The 20859-nt window shown below is 46.0% G+C and overlaps 2 protein-coding genes across 4 annotated transcripts in view; one reads left to right on the top strand and one right to left on the bottom strand.

Moving 5' to 3' along the window:
* LOC147426298 (PPR containing protein) overlaps positions 1–20859 on the bottom strand; it is a 44105-nt gene that overhangs the window by 12233 nt on the left and 11013 nt on the right. The gene's annotated exons all lie outside the window — the stretch shown is intronic.
* Positions 16914–17651, top strand: LOC147426299 (uncharacterized). Its single transcript, XM_086498197.1, has one exon. The coding sequence runs from the start codon at positions 16914–16916 to the stop codon at positions 17649–17651; it is 738 nt and encodes a 245-aa protein (XP_086354323.1).

Here is a 20859-nt window from a genome sequence, read left to right as displayed (position 1 = left end):
CTCAGAGGGTTTACCTGGAGAGTTACCTCAAGATCACACCATTGAAATGGTTCCACTAAATACCCCTCCAAATTGACCACCTTACAGAGTGAGTAGAGCTCAATATGGAGAGACCATGAGCCAAGTCAATGACCTTTTGGAGAAAGGCTTGATCCAACATAGTCCTTCCCTTTTTATTCACCAATGCTACTTGTGCAAAAGAATGATAGATCTTGGACGATGTGTATAGACTACCGAGCTCTTAATAAGTTTACCATCGAGAACAGGTGTCCAATACTCAAGATCGATGATATACTTGATCGATTACATAGTTCTACTTATTTCAACCCGATCATTCTTAAAAGTGGCTATCATCACACAGTAATCACTCATGGAGATGTATACAAGACTGCATTCACAACATCCTTTGGATAGTACAAGTTGTTGGTCGCCTTTTGGTCTGACAAATGCTCCTGAAACATTCAACAAGATGGTGGATAGGATCTTTCAAGAGAACAGACAGTACATGGATACCTCCTTTGATGATATCATTGTGGATCTTTCAAAAGCACAAGCAATATGTGGGTACCTGCAGCACAAGCAATATGTGGGTACCTGCGTTGATGATATCATTGATGGCACTACTGGTCAAAGCGTTGCGGGAAAAGCTTGTAAATTTGCGGTCTCTATCCAAAACAATAGAGTTAGGCATCCCAAGTAGCCAAAAAATGTGCGAAACAATTAGCTTTGCCATATGATCAGTCTTCAATGTCTTCTTTGATGGTACGAAGTGAGCCTGCTTACTAAGTCTATCCAGACTAGTCCACATACCATCATGCCCCGAGTCCTAGGAAGATCGAAGATGAAATCCATAGCTATATTGTCCCATGGTTGGTGGTCTAGAATAGGTAAAGGTTGTAGGAGTCCTTTTGCTTTGTGCCTGTCATACTTCAATTTTTGACACACTAAGCAAGTGTGCACAAACTCATCCTCATCCTTCTTGAGGTGAGGCAGTAGAAGTAATGCTCAACACCCTTGAGTGTTGCCTCTATTCCCCTATATTCAACAAAAGGACACTTCGTCAACACGTTTTGCCTCAAACCACGTGTCACACACAACATGGTCTTTTGTATCAAATACCATTCCTTGCGATATTTTGAACTGTCTCCCCACTCTGTATTCTATCGAAGATCTCACCAAAATCCGGGTTTGTATCATATTGCTCTCGTACCGTATGAAAATCCTGATGATGCATTGTTGTGACAACGGATATCTGCCGCTTGCGAGACAAGGCATCTGCAACCACGTTCTTCTTTCCCCTCAAGTACACTACCTAGAAATGGAATTGAGAAAGGCATCTCATTTGTGTTTCTAGCAACTTGGTCTAGGATAAGAAATACCTCAAACTCTGTTAAACCGTTATGTAAGATTTGCATCGAGCAAGTAATGCTTCCGCCAACTCAAACTCTTCTTTCTAGTGTTCACCAATCTGTGGTTTTGAAGAGGTACTTTACTCAAATTCTGTCGTTCATCCGCATACCAATGGGCAATCAAAGATAGCCAACTCAGTGGAACTAGACTTATTGAAGTGCTATATCTTTGAAAATAAGTCTAAGTGGGAGAAATATTTTCCATTTGGTGGAGTTCGCTTACAACAACATTGTTCACACATTGGCGGAGGGCCCCATTTGAGATTGTGGAGGGTGGCAAGAACGTTCCGACTATCTTGTGCACAAAAGACAAGATTTTCCAAGCAGATCACTTTACACAAGACCCGGAGATCTTTTGCCAAGGTTAAGGTGGCTAAGCAAAAGTCTGAAGAACGGCATAAGAAAGCAAAAGACAAGCATCAACACGAGTTGCGGTTAAAGGAAGATGATTGGGTGCTTCTTAGATTTGAGAAGGCATGCCTTAGAAAGAAGAAGGGTAAGGAAAGCTTAGTATGCAATATTGTGGGCCCTTCCAAATTTCAAAAAAGATCAATGATGTATTCTTCAAACTGAAGTTGCAAGATACTTGGGAGATTCACAATGCTTTTCATGTAAGTCTAATACGATCTTTCAAGGGCCAAATGCCAGAGGACAAGGAGCAAGTAGAGGTAGAAAAACCGAGGAGAATCTTATACTTGAGCAAGTCCTAGCACAAAAGGAAAGGAAAATGAAGGGTAAGCTGGTCCAAACATACTTGATAAAGTTCAATAATCACACTGCTCTTGATGCCAAGTGGATAGAGGAGGAGGACTTGGCAGATACTCCTCAAATTTATGAGCTTTACCTTGAGGCTTTTGGTGGTGGAGCTGCTAAGTGACATCTGAAGAAATAGCTCCTCCATCCCGCATCCAAGAAGACAATAGGGCAAGGCACGCCTCCATCTGTTCTCCATCAGAAACTCTTTTGTGTAACGATAACCGACGTCTGCGGGTGTCGACACTGGCTCGCACATTTTGGTAGCAACACTCCCCTCAAGTATCTCCACCATCCACGACGAATCAGCTTGAGCACACTATTACTCCCCGCGAATGTAACCACTCTCGTCTGGCACACCATGTGACATCTGGTCCAAAGTAACTTGCCTAATGTCACAAACGGGAAGCGCACATGTATGATCAATAAGCTGAAAATAAATAAACTTTCAATCAAAAGAGACGAGGGAGAAAATCGACGCAATATTGGGGACCACAAGATGGGCTGGTCCCCCCTCTTAAAGAGACGTTTTATTAAAAAGAACCTTTTTACAAGCATAAGAACCGAAGAAACTCCTTTGTTCTAAATCTTGAGACTCGATGGTCGATTCCTTCCTATGCATGAAATTCTAAGAGGCAAGCTCTCAATTCCGTTTGCATCTAGAGTGTGAAACTCCGTAGACTATTCCGGATTCCATTTCCAAAATCCCCGAGCGTAGGCCGAGGCCTCCTTGCTGCTTCTCCGTGATGGAGTACCTGCATAACGCACAAACACAAAAGAAACAACTCAAAGAGCATATTCATAAGCTTTACCTGCCGCTCCAAGTATGGAAAAGCGACCTTCACTCGATGGCTTCACCCAATCACTTGCAGATTCTCCGCGGCAAGGTCCTCTGTTGCTAGCGCTTGCAAAACTAGATTGAGAGAGGGAGTGCTGGCTGCTTATATAGGCTCCGGTGGGCAGCAAGAATAGTTAACAAGACTCCCCCAGCAATAGCAGGACCATGGGAAGAGAGAGATGATGATGATGATGATGATGATGATGTATTTACGTCCTTTGGGGGCCAGAACGACCCATGGAACCCAAAATCTCATATATGAGACTCCCCCCTTCCCATGTGAAGGAGGGGGCGTGTCATGATTGTGTGGTGATCTTGTTTGTGAGTGTGGTGTGATGTTCTAGCACTTTGGCAAGATAGATGCCTAGTGCTACTAGAGAGGGATGTGTTCTTGAGAGAAGCTCCTCAAATGTAGTACATCCTTGAATAAGTTGAGGAAAATCGACCCGAATGTGCGCATATGCTGGACATTCAAGGGTTACATGTGCCTCATTTTCCAATGAATTCAAGTTGCATTGAGTGCATCTCCTCATGTTTGCATCAATATTCAGCCATCCTCCCGTTTCACTTTTGAGCATGTGTGATCTTGTCCGCATCAAGGTGATGGCCCATCCCGCACGGTAGGGCATGGGTGTCCTGATATGTATTTGGGTTTCCCCGGTTTTGTATTCTTCTCAGTGTCGTTTGTTTATGTGCTTGCAATAGTATTCAAACTTGGACCTCTGCATTGTATTCTTCCATTTGCTATGAAGGGCCTCAAGTAATTGTAGTTCAAAATTCAGCTCATGCTCATGCTCGGTACCTTCCTCTACATGCATGTCCACATATGCTCCCACATTCCAGTTAGAGAACCATTTCCTGATGTCCTGAACAAGGCTAGAGGTGAGAAACTTGCTTTTGTGGTTCTTTTGCGGCTTACATCCTACCTCCCATGCTATGTGAGGCTGTCACAAAAATACGGAAGCGTAAACTGACGTTTAATTGCACTTCAAATACTCAAGAGAATTAGAGGGAGCGAGAAAACTTGACACTTCATTGGGGACCAAAAGATGGGCTGGTCCCCCCCCATAAAGAGAATATCTTTATTACTAAGGGAGAATCTTTACAAGCACAGGAACGGGGCATACGCCCGTCCTCTATTCTTTCTTCTGTTCTGTTCTGACTACTGACTGAGAAAGTGTTTCCACTTTCTTACTGCTTAGGGGATTTCCCCTCTTCTGCGAGACTGGTTGGAAGCTCTCGAAAAGAGAGTCTATCTTCCGAAACAGCTCATCGGAAGCTCTCACAGAGGAGAGTCCATCTTCCGTTATGTGTTGCCTTCATGCTCATTCATTCATGCATCGAACACAAAAGAGAAACAAGCAAAATGCACACGCACATGCTTGCTGTAATTTTCTGCACATAACCTGAAATTCTTACCTGTGCACACCCCTACGCCAAAACAGAGGTCTTCTTCGCGATGGAATCGCGCCAAACTTGATGTAGACTTAGGATAAGGAGAGAGAAGAGAATTTCTATGGCTGATCTGCTGAAAACAGCCCTAATCTAGGTGATTAGGGGCTGAAAACACAGAATTACAGCAGCCGCACTCTGCTAAGAGAGCGTCTACGGCAGCTTCTCGCGATGAAACTTTACCAGAAGGTGTCTATGACTGTGAGATCCCTTGTTCTTGACAATGGGAGCACAAGGCTACCACATATGTCGCAAGGGGCTGCTCTCAAGCTTCAATGGAGGGCTCCACCGCGTAGAGCACGCTCACATTAGGGGGGATAGGTGCACTGCTAGCCCTGAAAATAGGGGAGGGGGGCTCCTAAATAGCCATCAGGGAGAGGGGGCGCTAGGCAGAGAGAGAGGGTGAGAGTGAGAGTGAGAGAGAGTTAGTTTGCATTGGTAAGTGTGCCACTTGGCACACTTACTTTAAAAACTTAAAAACCATTCAATTTTTGACTTTAAAAACTTCTAGCTCATTAATTAAAAAAAATGTGCAACTAACTAACAACTGCTACCAATGATTCTTTTATGAGAACACCAAAGGTCTGCCGGCACAATGCCGCACGGGCACTGCACCGCCTTTACCTGTTCACACTTGTCCGGCCGCCCGCCCGGGCACGGACCGTTAAATTTAATTTCACGAAATTTATCCTAAGGCTTTATTAGCTTTATTAGCCTTAGGATCACTGTTCTAAGGACCCCATCTCATTCATGTGCTTGTACTGACGCGCGTATTTTTCCTAAGCCTAAAATCTGAGGCTACTGCTTACCCCTTTCTAAAGACCCGATTTCCCAATCACTAGGGCTTCAGGGTAATTTCTGCTAAGGTCCCTCTGAAGTGTTCTAGCCCGCATTTAGGCTCACCTGAGGCCTTAGAACTGCTAGGTCTATTCTGGTGTGCACACAACTAATTAGATAATTCTTTTCTCGTAAATAAATTAATTATTTACAAAGTCTGACTTAGTTACATCCCTCTTGGTTCTAAACAGTTGACCTCAACTGTAGAGCGTCAACATAACTGTGCAAGATGTCAGGGTAGTCCTTGAGATCGGACTCAGTCATCCACTTTGCATCTGAAGGAGTGTAATTCTTGAACTTGACTAAATACTTTCAATGTAGACTCCCCGACTTGAGTTGTCTCTCCGAGTGGTGTATTATCTGTTCAGGTTGAAGGATTTCCTCAGTCTCTTCGACTTCTGGAGGATCTTCTTGTACGGGCGCCACTGGAGGAGGTCCAACATATGGTCGGAGGAGACTGACATGAAAAGCATTGTGGATGCGCCAGTTAGAAGGCAAATCCAATCTGAAAGTCACATCATTGACTTTATCTGTAATTTTGAAAGGGCCGTAAAATCTATGGGAAAGTTTGACAACTTTTCCTTTGCCGACCCGCTTTTTCAATCTAGCTTTCTCAAACCGAAGCAAGACATATTGTCCTTTTTCAAGATTGAGATTCCTTCTGTGCTTGTCTGCTTTTCTCTTCTGTTGCTCTTGAGTACGAAGAATCGCTTGCTTTACTTGTTGATGGGCAATATCAAAATTGCGCACAAATTCATCTGCGGCGAAGATGTTTTCTTTGGTCACCATAATAGGAAGTAAGAGTGGCTTCCCATAAATAATTTCGAAAGGGGCTTTACCAATTGAGGAATGTATGGTATTATTATACGCAAACTCAACTATTGGTAAGTACTGTTCCCATTCGGATTGTCGTTCCGAAACATAGCACTTGAGGAGATCTAAAACAGTGGCATTAGCGATTTCGCTTTGACCATCTGTTTGAGGATGATAAGCTAATGAAAAATCAAGCTTAGTTCCCAAGTTTTCAAACAATGCCTGCCAAAATAGACTAGTCATGCGGGGATCTCTATCGCTGACAATAGTCTTTGGCAATCCATGGTGTTTAAAAATCTGAGCTAGAAATATTCTAGCCATGTGATCAGCTTTGATCGTCCTTTTTACTGGAAGAAAATGTGCTTGCTTACTGAACCTGTCTACTATAGTCCAGATTGCATCATTTCCATTCTTGGATCTAGGAAGACCCGTAATAAAATCCATGGCAATACTTTCCCATGGCGTGTTAGGCACAGGGAGCGGCTGAAGCTTGCCATAAACTTTATGTCTGTCATATTTCACCTTTTGGCATACTAAACACTCACGTACATGTTTTTCAATGTCCGCACGGAGTGTTGGCCAAAAGAAATACCTTTCGAGGGCACTAGTGGTGGAAGCAATTCCCCGATGCCCGGCATAAGGAGAATTATGTGCTTCATCCATCACCTTTTGTCGTAAGGGCTGAGCTATGCATATTGCTTGTTGACGATAGAGTGTATTATCCCTGATACAATAAGGTGGCTTTGAATGACCAGCTTGAAGATCTGCCCAAATTGTGGCGAAGTTTGGATCTTGAGGATACATCTCGCTGAGAGATTCTAGTTCCTCATGATAAATTGTTGTTAGTGCATTGATCTTTGGACGCCTGGAGAGAGCATCTGCAACTGCATTCTTCGTTCCAGAAGTGTGTAAAATCTGAAAATGAAACATTGAAAGAAAGTTGGCCCATCTCATCTGCTTTTCTGATAACTTTCTCTGTGTGAGAAAGTAGCGAAGACTTTGATGATCTGTCTTGATAATAAAAGCAGCTCCTAATAGATAGTGTTTCCAAATGGAAAGAGCATGAATTACTGCCATTAGCTCTTTTTCGTATATGGAGGCATGCAACTCTGCATCTTTAAGGCACCGACTTTCATAGGCTATCGCGTGACCCTCTTGGTTCAAAACTGCTCCTACACAATCTCCAGATGCATCGCAGTATACCTCGAAAGGTTTGCGAAGATCAGGGAGGGTGAGAACAGGTTCGTGACTGAGTAGATACTTAAGCTTTTCGAAAGCTTGTTTTTGTCCAGACCCCCAATGGAATGGAATCCGCTTCTTTGTCAGGTCATGGAGGGGACCTGCTATCGCGGCAAAAGCTCGAATGAAACGCCGATAATAAGAACAGAGGCCAAGGAAACTTCGTACATCATGTACCATAGTTGGCGTAGGCCATTCTACAACTGCTTGAATCTTATCAGGGTCCATTCTCACCTGGTTGTGAGATACTATATGGCCCAAATAGTGGATTTCTTTTAGAAAGAACTCACTCTTCTTAGCGTTCACAAATAATTTGTGTTTGCGTAATTCTTCAAACACTAAGGCGAGATGCTTATAGTGTTTGTCTTCCGTCTCTGAGAAGATTAAGACGTCATCAAAGAAAACGCCTGTAAAGCTTCTGTATGAGTGGAAGATTCTATCCATCATTCTGTCGAATGCAGCTGGTGCATTAGTGAGTCCAAAAGGCATCACTAAGAATTTATACAACCCGAAGGTTGTTCTAAATGAAGTCTTATGCACATCTTGAGGAGCTATGCGGATTTGATGATAACCGCTCTTCAAGTCTATACGACTAAAGACACTTGCTCCTTGTAACTTGTCAAGAATGTCGTCAATCCGAGGGATTGGAAATCGATTCTTGATTGTGATCTTGTTTAGAGATCTATAGTCTATGCACATGCGGAATGTGCCATCCTTTTTCTGTACTAGTAAGACAGGTGAACAATATGGAGAAGTACTAGGCCTTATTAAGCCCTTCTCCAAAAGTTCGTTAACCTGCTTGAGAATTTCCTCTTGCTGCATTAGACTAACTCGATAAGATTTGGAGGAGAACTTCCTGGGATCAAATCAATGGTATGATCCTCAGGTCGCGAAGGTGGGAGTTCATTTGGAAGTTCATCTGCAAAACAATCTTTATATCTTTCTATTAACTTATCTTTTTTGCTCTAAAGAGGAAGAAAGTTGTGAAATAGACACATCTCTCTCTCTTGCAAAAATCAAGTACGCTGAAACACACTTTTTCATTTCTTTCTTGATGGCAATGTGGTTGGCGATAGGAATACGCCAATCACCTGCATCTGCAAGTACAAGATACTCCTTTCCTTTATGAGCAAAAGATAAGGTTTTCTGAACATAGTCAAGAATGGGATGCATCTTGTCGTGCCAAGGCATTCCCAAGATAACATCGCATCCTTCAAGTGAAGCTAGTAAGAAAGACTCTTGATCCTTGTAGTCGTCGACCTTTAGATTCAACTTCTCTATGATTGGAGTAGAGTTTGAGTTCTGCCCTTTGAAAGCAGATTGCGCTTGAATAGAGACTCCAAAACGATTGGGCTGCAAGTTCAGGTCGTCAGCTAGCTTGGTAGAGATGAAGTTGTCTGTGCTACCAGGGTCAAACAAAATAAGAGCCCGCTGGTTGTTGATACTACCCCATGCTTTGAGAAGAGCTCTTTCTTTTCCATCCTTGGTTGTATTTCCCTGTACATCTGGGACTGCATTGGAAGAGGGTGGTTGTGGAGGTTTGGTAGGGCAATCACCCTTCATATGACCAACTTGTCCGCACTTGAAGCATCTTCCTTCACTAATGTATGTTCGCAACTCAGCAGGAGAGAGATATCTCCCTTTCTTGGGCTGATTTGGCTTTGCTTCTGCTTCGGAGGCGGTTCTTTTCTTCTTTTGAGAAGAAGTAGAAGAGGTAGGCTGCTCATGGAGAGCCTTCTGCTTAGCATGGTAAGTGCTTTGCTCCATCTTCCTGGGAGTACCCTTGTCATGTATTCCATCAGCTATGCGGGCTGATTCCATAAGTATCTACAAGTTACCTCGAGGGTAAAGCTTCATAGCCTTTTGCAAGGCTTCATGCAAACCTGCTTCAAACTTGCGCATCTTCTCCGAATCGTCAATCTTCTTGAACGGAGTGACTTTCAAGAGAACGTCCCAAAACCTATCCACATAGCGTGGAACAGTTTCGTTCTCTGACTGTGAAAGTCGATCCCATTCTTTCTTTACCTCTTCCTCATAGTCTGGAGGAAGGAACTGTGCGTAGAACTCCTTCTTGAAAGCGGTCCAATCTTGGGGTTTGCGATCTTCCAGGATAAGGGTTAACCACCAATTGCCGGCGGTGCCTTTCAGGTACAAACTAACATGGCGAAGCTTGGATCTTTCTTTAAAATTGCCTTCAGCAAATGCAACTTCAAATTGGCGGATGAAAGCCAAAGCTTTGTCATTATCACGCCGTCCATTGTAGGTGTCGAATTTCACATCTTTATCTCCCGACTTGAATGTTTTCTGCCTATGGTGCTTTCTTCTTATGGTGCTCCTTCTTTCGATGCTTAGACTCCTTGGGGACAGGAGTCCTTTCCCTTGAATGTACTTCTTGCTGCGACGGATCGTCGAGAAACATGTCTTCCGGAGAAACTATGTCTTCTAGATCCTTCATGAAAGAGAACTGAGGGGAATCAGGGGGATCCTGCTCTTGAACTTTTTGGATTAAACCGCACATGACGTTCTGGAGATTTCTTCTGCCTCTCGTGCATGTGGGAAGTTCCAATCAAAGGATCTTTTCTTGGTTGTGGCGCCTTTGGGTTCTGCGGGATTTCTCCCGACCCCATCGGCATTTTCTCCTTCCCTTTTTCAAGAGTATGGAGAATCTTTTGGACTTCTGGATGGGAGAGAGCTTTCTACAACTCTTCCACCTGCTGTTGAAGGAGAGAGAACTCTATCTCGCGTCCTCCCATTTCTGCAGTCTGCCAAGAGTCGTCAATCCCTTCAGGAAGAGAGAGAGGACCTTGCTCTGATACCACTGTCACAAAAATACGGAAGCGTAAACTGACGTTTAATTGCACTTCAAATACTCAAGAGAATTAGAGGGAGCGAGAAAACTTGACACTTCATTGGGGACCAAAAGATGGGCTGGTCCCCCCCCATAAAGAGAATATCTTTATTACTAAGGGAGAATCTTTACAAGCACAGGAACGGGGCATACGCCCGTCCTCTATTCTTTCTTCTGTTCTGTTTTGACTACTGACTGAGAAAGTGTTTCCACTTTCTTACTGCTTAGGGGATTTCCCCTCTTCTGCGAGACTGGTTGGAAGCTCTCGAAAAGAGAATCTATCTTCCGAAACAGCTCATCGGAAGCTCTCACAGAGGAGAGTCCATCTTCCGTTATGTGTTGCCTTCATGCTCATTCATTCATGCATCGAACACAAAAGAGAAACAAGCAAAATGCACACGCACATGCTTGCTGTAATTTTCTGCACATAACCTGAAATTCTTACCTGTGCACACCCCTACGCCAAAACAGAGGTCTTCTTCGCGATGGAATCGCGCCAAACTTGATGTAGACTTAGGATAAGGAGAGAGAAGAGAATTTCTATGGCTGATCTGCTGAAAACAGCCCTAATCTAGGTGATTACGGGCTGAAAACAGAGAATTACAGCAGCCGCACTCTGCTAAGAGAGCGTCTACGGCAGCTTCTCGCGATGAAACTTCACCAGAAGGTGTCTATGACTGTGAGATCCCTTGTTCTTGACAATGGGAGCACAAGGCTACCACATATGTCGCAAGGGGCTGCTCTCAAGCTTCAATGGATGGCTCCACCGCGTAGAGCACGCTCACATTAGGGGGGGTAGGTGCACTGCTAGCCCTTAAAATGGGGGAGGGGGGCTCCTAAATAGCCATCAGGGAGAGGGGGCGCTAGGAAGAGAGAGAGGGTGAGAGTGAGAGTGAGAGAGAGTTAGTTTGCATTGGTAAGTATGCCACTTGGCACACTTACTTTAAAAACTTAAAAACCATTCAACTTTTGACTTTAAAAACTTCTAGCTCATTAATTAAAAAAAATGTGCAACTAACTAACAACTGCTACCAATGATTCTTTTATGAGAACACCAAAGGTCTGCCGGCACAATGCCGCACGGGCACTGCACCGCCTTTACCTGTTCACACTTGTCCGGCCGCCCGCCCGGACACGGACCGTTAAATTTAATTTCACGAAATTTACCCTAAGGCTTTATTAGCTTTATTAGCCTTAGGGTCACTGTTCTAAGGACCCCATCTCATTCATGTGCTTGTACTGACGCGCGTATTTTTCCTGAGCCTAAAATCTGAGGCTACTGCTTACCCCTTTCTAAAGACCCGATTTCCCAATCACTAGGGCTTCAGGGTAATTTCTGCTAAGGTCCCTCTGAGGTGTTCTAGCCCGCATTTAGGCTCACCTGAGGCCTTAGAACTGCTAGGTCTATTCTGGTGTGCACACAACTAATTAGATAATTCTTTTCTCGTAAATAAATTAATTATTTACAAAGTCTAACTTAGTTACAGAGGCAAACGGTTATTAGGCATCAACTTCACCTTCAAGAGATATCTATGCATTCTTTGCAAAGCAGCATTTCCAATGGTCTTTTTGTAGTCTCCAATAGCATCACTGAGTATGGTGTTGTGGTTTTTATCCCCATATGTCTACATAAGAACTTTTTCTGAATTTTCTCAATGTCATTCCATGTGCTGGTTGGAATACTTGGTCCCCATACCTCTACCCCATACAATAGCGTTTGGACCACACACACATTGAAAGCCATGGACTTTAGTTCCCACCTTCTAGTGACGCTTTGAGAGAGAGAGAGAGAGAGAGAGAGAGAGAGAGAGAGAGAGAGAGAGAAATGAAATGAAATGTTATATTAAACGTCTTCAAAAGGCCAAAATGACCTATGAGACCAAACTAATACAATCCTTGTGGATCTAGTCCAATGTCTGGGTACAAATATAAAGGAAGTAGAGTGAAAGACTAAACTAGAAAAACTAAAAGACTAAAATCATCGGATTGGAATCATCATCATCATCATCAATGCCCAAAGATGCCCGGCATTGGGCGTTGTCCTAGAAAGTATTGCATCGATCACTGAAGAGCTTCTTCAATGTCCGCCTCAGTAAATAGTCGTACTGGGTGTCTCCCATATCATGCTAGAATAGTCATGATCCTCTAATGGAGCCTCTCTCAATGTGGTGGTCGCCCTCGTAGATGTGGTCGTCTAGCTCTCCCGAGCTCAGTGGCCCTGTCCACTAATATACCTTTGGTATAACTGGGCTCTGAAGTTTGTTGTGGAGCATGCTCATCTGGCTGTTGAGTCCTCGCTCTAAAGAAGTCAGTGATCTCCCTCTGTGAATGTCTCCCAGTGTCTGGTCTCCTCAAGAGACTGTCCCTGTGTCTGCCTGAGGCATCTCTGATCCTAATATCTCATGACTCTAGCCAACGGTCCAAAACCCTCTCTGAATAGACAATGAAAGCGGCCTCGTATCTCTTAGTATACCGGACAATGACAAATGTGATGTAACTCTGTCTCTGGCTCTATATGACACAACTGGCATATCCTGGTTTTTGCTGGTACTCTCCTAAATCTGTCAGTCTCAATCTCTAGCTGATGTGATAAAGTGCGCATCTGATCAATGTCACATTGTATCCCATAGGATAAATGAGTGTCCATATAGACGATCCATCCTTTGTTAGTTAAAGAAGATGCTCTCTACAAAAGCCATCTTCGTGCCCAGCTCTTGTACTGACTATATGCATGTGCTTCTGGTATCTAGTTGAATCAAATCCTGACGTATAAGTATAGTGATCTATGTTTGTGTGAGAGAAAGGGAGGGTGCATCCAAGGAGTACTGGAATGGGGGCAATCTATCCATGTTGAAGCCATGTGACTGAAACCATGATGTCATCTGCCCATACCAACATGCTGTGTCCCCTGTAATGCTAGCTATCGGGATGACTACAGGGCTGGCCGAGCATATCTGTCTCTGGGGAGGTCCCATAAATTATGCATGAAGGAAACTGATCTAGTAAGGGCCTCAACTACAAGAGGTGGGGCAGCTAGCTTGGCTCGAATAATCTCATGTCGCACTAAGGCCTTAGCTCGAATGAGCCGAGAGATCATAGAGACCAGATCTTCATTTATCACTGCTACCAGATCTTCCATGGTGGTCCACTGAGGGTCCCCAAATATGAACCCCATAAAGCATAGTTGAAGCCACTCGAGTGTCAAAAAGCCTCAGCTTTGTTCGAGGTTCCTGAAATTGAACCTGCGAACACATCTTCTCCAATCCTGCCAAGGCTGCATAAGCTCTCATCAATCTAGTCTCTGTTGCTCTCCTCAATGAAAACACCGGTCCACTGAAGACTACTCAAAGATAGGTGTATGCATCTCTATACTCCACCGTCTCCTAGCCATATGTAAAAGTGGTGCTAACCTCCTGACCCATTTGGTGTGGTGTTAAACACTGTCCACTGAAGGAGACTCCATGAGTGTAGCAGCAATATGGGGTGTCCCACCTCCGAAAAATCTCCATGGTGTGATGCTATCACAAGCAGTGTAGCAAACTACTGTACTCCGCTAATGCAGTGAGATACTGCGTGAAGGTCCCGAACTGATGTGAAAACAACTCCTTGTCATAAAAGAAGTGTCAATAGACCTGCAAGTGTCCTGCCCAATAGGATCTATGGTGTCTGTAGTCAAACCGTCTGGAGAAAATGGGGAAGCCCATGAACCGTCATGAGAATGACCAGAAGCCTGTCAATGCATGAACTTGTAACCCAGTGTGGCCAGGTGGCTAAGCTGTGTAAAACTCCAAGAAGGCCAAATATAGCAATCTGCGTCGTAAACGTTGTTAGCGTGCAAACGAGCACGAAAATGAATGCCTCTATAGCCTTGCACGATCCACACCGTTGGAAGGAAGAACTATTGCACGGCCGAAAACACCTAAGGTAAACACCTGTAGAGATTTATGAAAAACCCTTCAAGCATGGAACACACTCGAAATTAGGAGAAACAAGGGACATCATGACGAAGCTCGTCTCGTGGAGATGTCCGTAGAGTATCCATAGCCAAAAAACAGATGAAGGATGAAAGAGTTATGGCCGCTCGAAGTCGGGGGTGCACTCTTTCTTGCTAAAAAGTGAGCTCTCTCGAAGTTGTGCAGGTGTTGCAGCTATTAAAATGGGGGCTTTCTTATCTTTTATCCCCAAGATTTTTTTGTCTTCTTAGCCGACAAGGTTCTCTCCTCGGGCATCTTTTAATTGGATCCTTTTAGGCCTTTTTTGGGCAAAAAATGAGGTGTCTGTGACCCTTTGACCAAGGAATGGGGTGGGGACAAGTGGCCGGGGACCAAAATAAGTGGCCAGGTGCCTGTCCAAGCAGTGTGAACTCCCAAAATGCGCCATCTCCCTCCCCATGAGCCCACGAGTCCCCCATAGCCAAGCCTTGAGAGAGCTCCTTTCCCTTTGATACACCTATAGTGGGCACCCAATGTGCCCTATATACCCCCCACTTTCCCTTTTCCTCTTCTCATGTGGGATAATCTCCCCGCCACATGGCAACCTCCTCCTCATTCCTTCCAAGCCCAAAACATTCCAGCTTTCTCCCAAAGCAAAAGAGGACTTTTCGAACAATTTTCCCCGAGACATAACTTGCTGCTCCGGTCACTGAATGACGCACCGTAACCCACGGTTCGAAGCCCATCACCTCGGCTATCTCCAAAAATGTAAAACTTCAACATTTCTAATCTTAGACCCCCAAGTTGGCCCAGTTGCCCTTGTCGCATGCACCCTCTCTCTCTCTCTCTCTCTCTCTCTCTCTCTCTCTCTCTCTCTCTCTCTCTCTCTCTCTCTCTCTCTCTCTCTCTGCGCTTACCTGCCGCGCTGCTGTGCCCCGCCCCCCCTCGCCCTGCTGTGCTCCCGCGCTGTTGTGCCCTGCCCCCCCTCGCCCTGCTGTGCTACTCGCGCCTGCTCCTGCTCGCTGCCCGACTCCCCCGCCCCTGCTCGCTGCCCTGCCCTCCCGCTCCCGCTCTCTCTCTACCCCTGCGCTGCCCCGCCTCCCCTCACGCTGCCTCTGCAACCCCGCCCCCCCCCCCCCCCTCGTGCTCCGCCTGCAGCCCCGCCCCTGCTCACGCGCCACTCCCCGCTTCTACGCGTAAGATGTCCCCCCCCCCCCCCCCCCCCCTCTTCTACGCGTAGGATGTCCCCCCCCTTCTCCTACGCGTAGGAAGTCAAATTTTTTTATTTTTTATAATTTTTTTTCTTCTTCTTCGGACATGGTATCAAATCCACTATGTTGTATCAGCTTGGTCTCATAGGTCATTTTGGCCTTTTGAAGACGTTAATATATCATTTTATTTCTTTTTGATACTCCCCCCCCCTCCCCTCTCTCCCCTTTCCCCTCCCCCCCCTCCCCCTCTCTCTCTCTCTCTCTCTCTCGTCTGCACTCTATCGCTCCACCCCCCTCCCTTGCCATACCGCCTCACGCTCCGCACCCGCTGCTAGGGTGGGTGCACACATACGTTTAGTGACTCCTTGGCGGACGGCGATCAAGCATGAAGAAGTTGAACGATAAAGCCGACCCCCTCGAGGATGCCATTCAAAAGTGCAAAGAGGAAATGACGGAGATCATTACCAAGATGAACCGCAATCTCTTGGGCACAATAAACATGCTCGAAGGACGCGTGCTGATCCAAGAGAGCAAGATAAGTAGGCTGGAAGACCGAGTGACAACTCAAGAGGAAGAGATTGCGTCGCTCAAGAAAGATCTCGCCAAAGCACGATCAAGAAACACACTGGAAGAGGGCGAACTGCAACCCTCAATAATCGAAGAAATCAACACAATCAAGGAGCAAGTACGGGCCATCAAAGAGGGAGAAGAGCAAAACAAAGAAATGACGACTTCTTGGGTGGATGTTCTTACCAAAACTCAACAGAAGGCGGATGAAGCCGAGAAATGGATCAAGGTGGCCAAGAAAGGAAAAGGCAAGGAGATAACGCCCACGTCCACACCCACTATCATTAATCAGACACTAGAGGAGGAGCAAAGGAGACGGGTGCACGCTTTACATGTGAGAATTTGCGGTCTTAAAGACAAAGGCAATGTGGACGAAGAAGTAAAAGAACTCACAGCCTTGATGGGGGGTCATGAGCCGACGCACACAAGGGCATGGAGAGTGGGCAACATAAAGAAAAATGGAAGCAGTGGAGAAACCTCAAAAGAAAGAGCACTCATCCTCCGTTTTCCCTCCATGGAAGCGAAGAAGTCCGTCTTGAAGAAAAGACCAACTCTTAAAGAGAATGGCATCTTTCTCGGGGATGATCTCACCCTCTCGCAGATCGCTATATGCAAGAAGTAATGCCAGAGATTAGAGCGGCAAGGGGAAAAGGCAAGATTGCCTTTTACTGAGATGGAAAAGTGGTAATACTAGAGCGACGCTCCACATGACGGTGCGAGACTTATGGGACCACACTCAAAGTGGCTGCCTGGAACTGTAATGGATCTATGCGTCTTGATGTAGGTGCTTTTGAGGATAGCTTTACTGGAAGAGACATCATCTTTTACTCTGAGACACACCAGGCCCATGGGCAATCCATGCCTCACATCAATGGATACAAGTGGGAGACAGCTTACAGACAGGAGACACGCTCAGAGCATAGAGGGCGGGGCTCGGGGGGAGTGGCAGTGTTATTTAGAGAGGATCTGCAACCATTGATACATATAGCCCGCACGGATGAGCAGGCTAGGTACATGTGGGTGAGATTGAAAGCAGAGACAGACAGATATCTCTACCTAGCTATTTGCTACTTTCCCCCAAGTACATCAGTTTATGCATCACCCAGAGGACAGTCCCCTTTCTCTATTTTGGATGATGACATATGCGAGTTCTCTACGGATGGTGACATTATCATCCTAGGGGACTTCAATGCTAGGACTGCCCATCACCAGGCAGTGTTTTATGATACTTCAGAGGAGATGCTAAGAGAGCTAGATGTTGTGGAGACGGGCTTGTCCAGACTATCACATGATGTGGAATATACTAAGTATGGGCGACACCTGATAGACATGGGCACTGCACATGGATTGGCCATCTTGAACGGCCTACAGAGATTTCCTGCTGCGGGAGGTTTTACATGCTTCCCACACAGGCATGGAGCCAGCACAGTGGACTATGTCATGGCACAGCCGAATCTCATCTCTAGTATCCAGGATCTCACAGTTGGGCCCAGACCGGTCGGGGTAGCAGTAGATCATGCTCTGGTGTCAATGACCATCTCTTTCCAGTTCAGTGTAGCACACAGGCCACGGGTAGCAGCCCCTACTCGCTACACATTCACACGGGAGACGGATTCTGTATACATGGACGGGATCTACAGACGCCTATGCACTGAGGACCCGGGGCAACCTCTGGAGGAGCTAACTACTATACTGACACAGACATTACATGAGGCAGCAGCAGAAGCATACCCACACACCCAGCCGGAGTAGAGCCGCCGCTCAGGGAGCATGCCTCAAAACAGCTGGTACGATGAGGAGTGCCGCCAGACTAGAGCCAAGACTTCAGAGGGAGGTGCTTTTGGGGGACGTCACTCACAAACAGTCACACATTGACTTTCGACGCCTGGTACGGTAGAAGAAGAGGGCTTTTTTGGCTCGACTCGAGCAGGATCTATATCAGCTATTCTTGAGTCAGGACTCGCGTGAGGCGTGGCGGCTCTTTCATGAGCAGTCCCCCCCCCCCCTGCTATTTCCTCCACAGAGACCTGGGGTCAGTACACATCATCTTTGTACACAGTACCTGGACAACCGCCCCTCCCCAACCCCCCCGACCCATGCCCACACACATGTGCTTTTTTCACCGCTAAGATGGTGAAGAAAGCTATTGATAGGATGAGGACTGGGAGAGCATATGATCATGATGGCTTAGTCACTGAGCATTTCATGCATGCCAAAGACCTACTAGCAGAGCTTCTAGCAGTTATGTTTAACCGTGCCATGTGGGAGGGCCTACCGGACACTTGGAGCCTATCTACGATCATACCTATCTTCAAGTCAGGAGACCCCATGGAGCCTGGGAATTATCGCACTATTATGATTGGGCACACACTGGCACGGTTGTATGCATCCATTCTTGAGCAACAGCTGAGTAGATGGGCAAAGAGGGAAGGAATGCGTGCAACTGGGCAGGCAGGGTTCAGGAGAGGCTTCTCTACTCTTGACCATATCCTGACACTCAGGGCCATCATCGAGGAAGGCAGATCTCATGGGAGACGGATCTATTGTAGCTTTGTGGACTTCCGCAAAGCTTTTGACACAATACCCAGAGCTAGATTGATGCGCAGATTACAGGAAATGGGAGTACCCACAGAGCTCATTTGGGGGATCATGGCATTGTACAGATCAGTAGTAGGGCATGTACGCACCCCGGAGGGACTTTCTACACCAGTTCACTCCACTATTGGGGTGAAGCAGGGCTGCCCGCTCTCTCCTACTCTTTTCGGTATGTATGTGGATGAGGTTTCTGACTACATTGATAGCGATGGGGATAAAGGTGCACAGTTGGCAGGGACATGGATTCCACTTTTGTTATATGCTGATGATATTGTGTTGATCTCCGAATCCCCAGAGGGAATGCAACGTCAATTGGATGCTTTGCATACGTTTGCCCACGAAAGTGATTTGTCTGTCAACCTTGGTAAAACCAAGGTTATGGTGTTTAATACCACCCCACAGTGGATCAAGAGGTCAGCACCTACATTCACATACGGCCAGGAGACTATGGAGTACACAAACGCTTACACTTACCTTGGAGTGGTTTTTAGCGGACCTACATTCTCACTCAAAAGAGCAGCAGAGACCAGACTGACTAGAGCCCACGCAGCATTGGGTAGATTGGAGAGGATGTGTTCGCAGGTTCAGTTTCAGGAGCCCCGGACGAAGCTCTGGCTCTTTGACACCTTGGTGGCTTCAGCATTGCTCTATGGGGCTGAGATATGGGGACCTTCATTGGATCACCACGGGAGGCCGGGTCACACAGACGGATGGGGGAACATGGAGAAACCTCTCGTCTCTATGATCTCGCGGCTCATTAGAGCCAAGGCATCAGTACCACGGGCCATTATCCGAGCAGAGCTAGTGGCCCCCCCACTAGTGGTGGAGGCGCTCACCAGATCAATCTCCTTCATAAACCGCACATGGGAACTTCCTAGAGACAGATATGCTCGCATAGCACTTGAGTCCTCTCAACAGTTAGCCATACAAGGAGATACAACATGTTGGTATGGGGAGATGACATCATGGTTTCAGGCGCATGGGTTCAGCATAGACAAGCTGCCACCATTCCAATACTCATTGGATGCACCATCTCTCATTCTTACACAGTCGGAGATCACCAAGCTCATCCGCCAAGACCTGACCCAGCTAGACACCAGGAGGACATGGATACAACCAGCACAAGAATTGGGCACGAAGATGGCTTTCTACAGAGACCACCTTCTCCAGCTTACGGAAGATGGTTTTGTGACGAGACCCAGATACATGGATACCCACTTGTCTCATGGGATACGATGTGCTATTGGCCAGTTACGCACATCGTCTCACCAGCTGCGGATTGAGACTGGGAGATACAGTGGAGTACCAGCAGAGGCCAGGACATGCCCCTTGTGTGACATGGAACCTGAGACAAAGCTACATTATACATGCCACTGCCCCGTCTACTACGAGATACGAGGCCGCTTCCATTGCTTGTTCAGAGAGGGTTTTGGACCACTCTCAAGAGTAAAGGGATACGAAGATCAGAGATGCCTGGGTTTGTTCTTGCTCGAGTTGTGCAGACACAGAGAGAGCCTGATGAATGGCGAGGCTAGCCAGTCTCAAAGACGGATCACAGACTTCTTCAGAGCAGACACGGGACAGCCGCAAGAGCCACTCCCACAGCAGAGCTCCCCCTCGTCTCACACCAGAGGCACACTGATCGACCGAGCGATTGAACTAGGGAAATCCAGGCGCCCACGACTGTGAAGGACTACACAGCATCGACGGAGGCTACGTCAGAAGATTCGGAGCACGCTGGCCAGGCATGCACGACGCCCGGTCAGACTACTAACCATGGAGGAAATTGATGAGATTCGCCAACGATCGATGCTAGATCTTTTGTGATTCAGCTATCCCAACAAGCCGCCCATTTTTGCCGAGTTTTTTTTTTTTTTTTGCTTAGCTCACATCGACCAATCTAGGATCCCATAGTATATATCTTTGTTTTGTACTGTTGTTAGGCTATTTTGTTACTCTGACTTTGTATCAGATCCACCACCTTGTAACTTTCTAGTCTCATAGGTCACTATGGCCTTTTGAAGACATTAATATAACATTTCATTTCATTTCATTTCTCTCTTCATCTCGCGAGAAGACCACCTCACAATTGGTATCAGAGCGGAATTTCATCGTGAAAGTGTCACAAAGTGATGACGTGGCGGACAGCAAAAATTCCTGCAAACCCTAATTTTTGCCAGAAACCCTAATTTGCGAAAATCGCAGAGGCTTTATCATAAAAATAAAAAAATTTATTTTTTATTTTTTGGAAATGATGAGCGACGCGAATTTTGCTTTTTTTATTAAAAAAAAAAAGGAGAAAAGACTCTCTAAGAGAGAGAGAGAGAACTGACGCTTTTTATTTTAAAAGCTTTTGGGGCTCTGC

The sequence above is a fragment of the Adiantum capillus-veneris genome, chromosome 24 (genome assembly GCF_014529385.1).
Source record: "Adiantum capillus-veneris isolate H3 chromosome 24, ASM1452938v2, whole genome shotgun sequence".
Taxonomy (NCBI): Eukaryota; Viridiplantae; Streptophyta; class Polypodiopsida; order Polypodiales; family Pteridaceae; genus Adiantum; species Adiantum capillus-veneris.
This window is presented reverse-complemented; position numbering and strand designations above follow the sequence as displayed.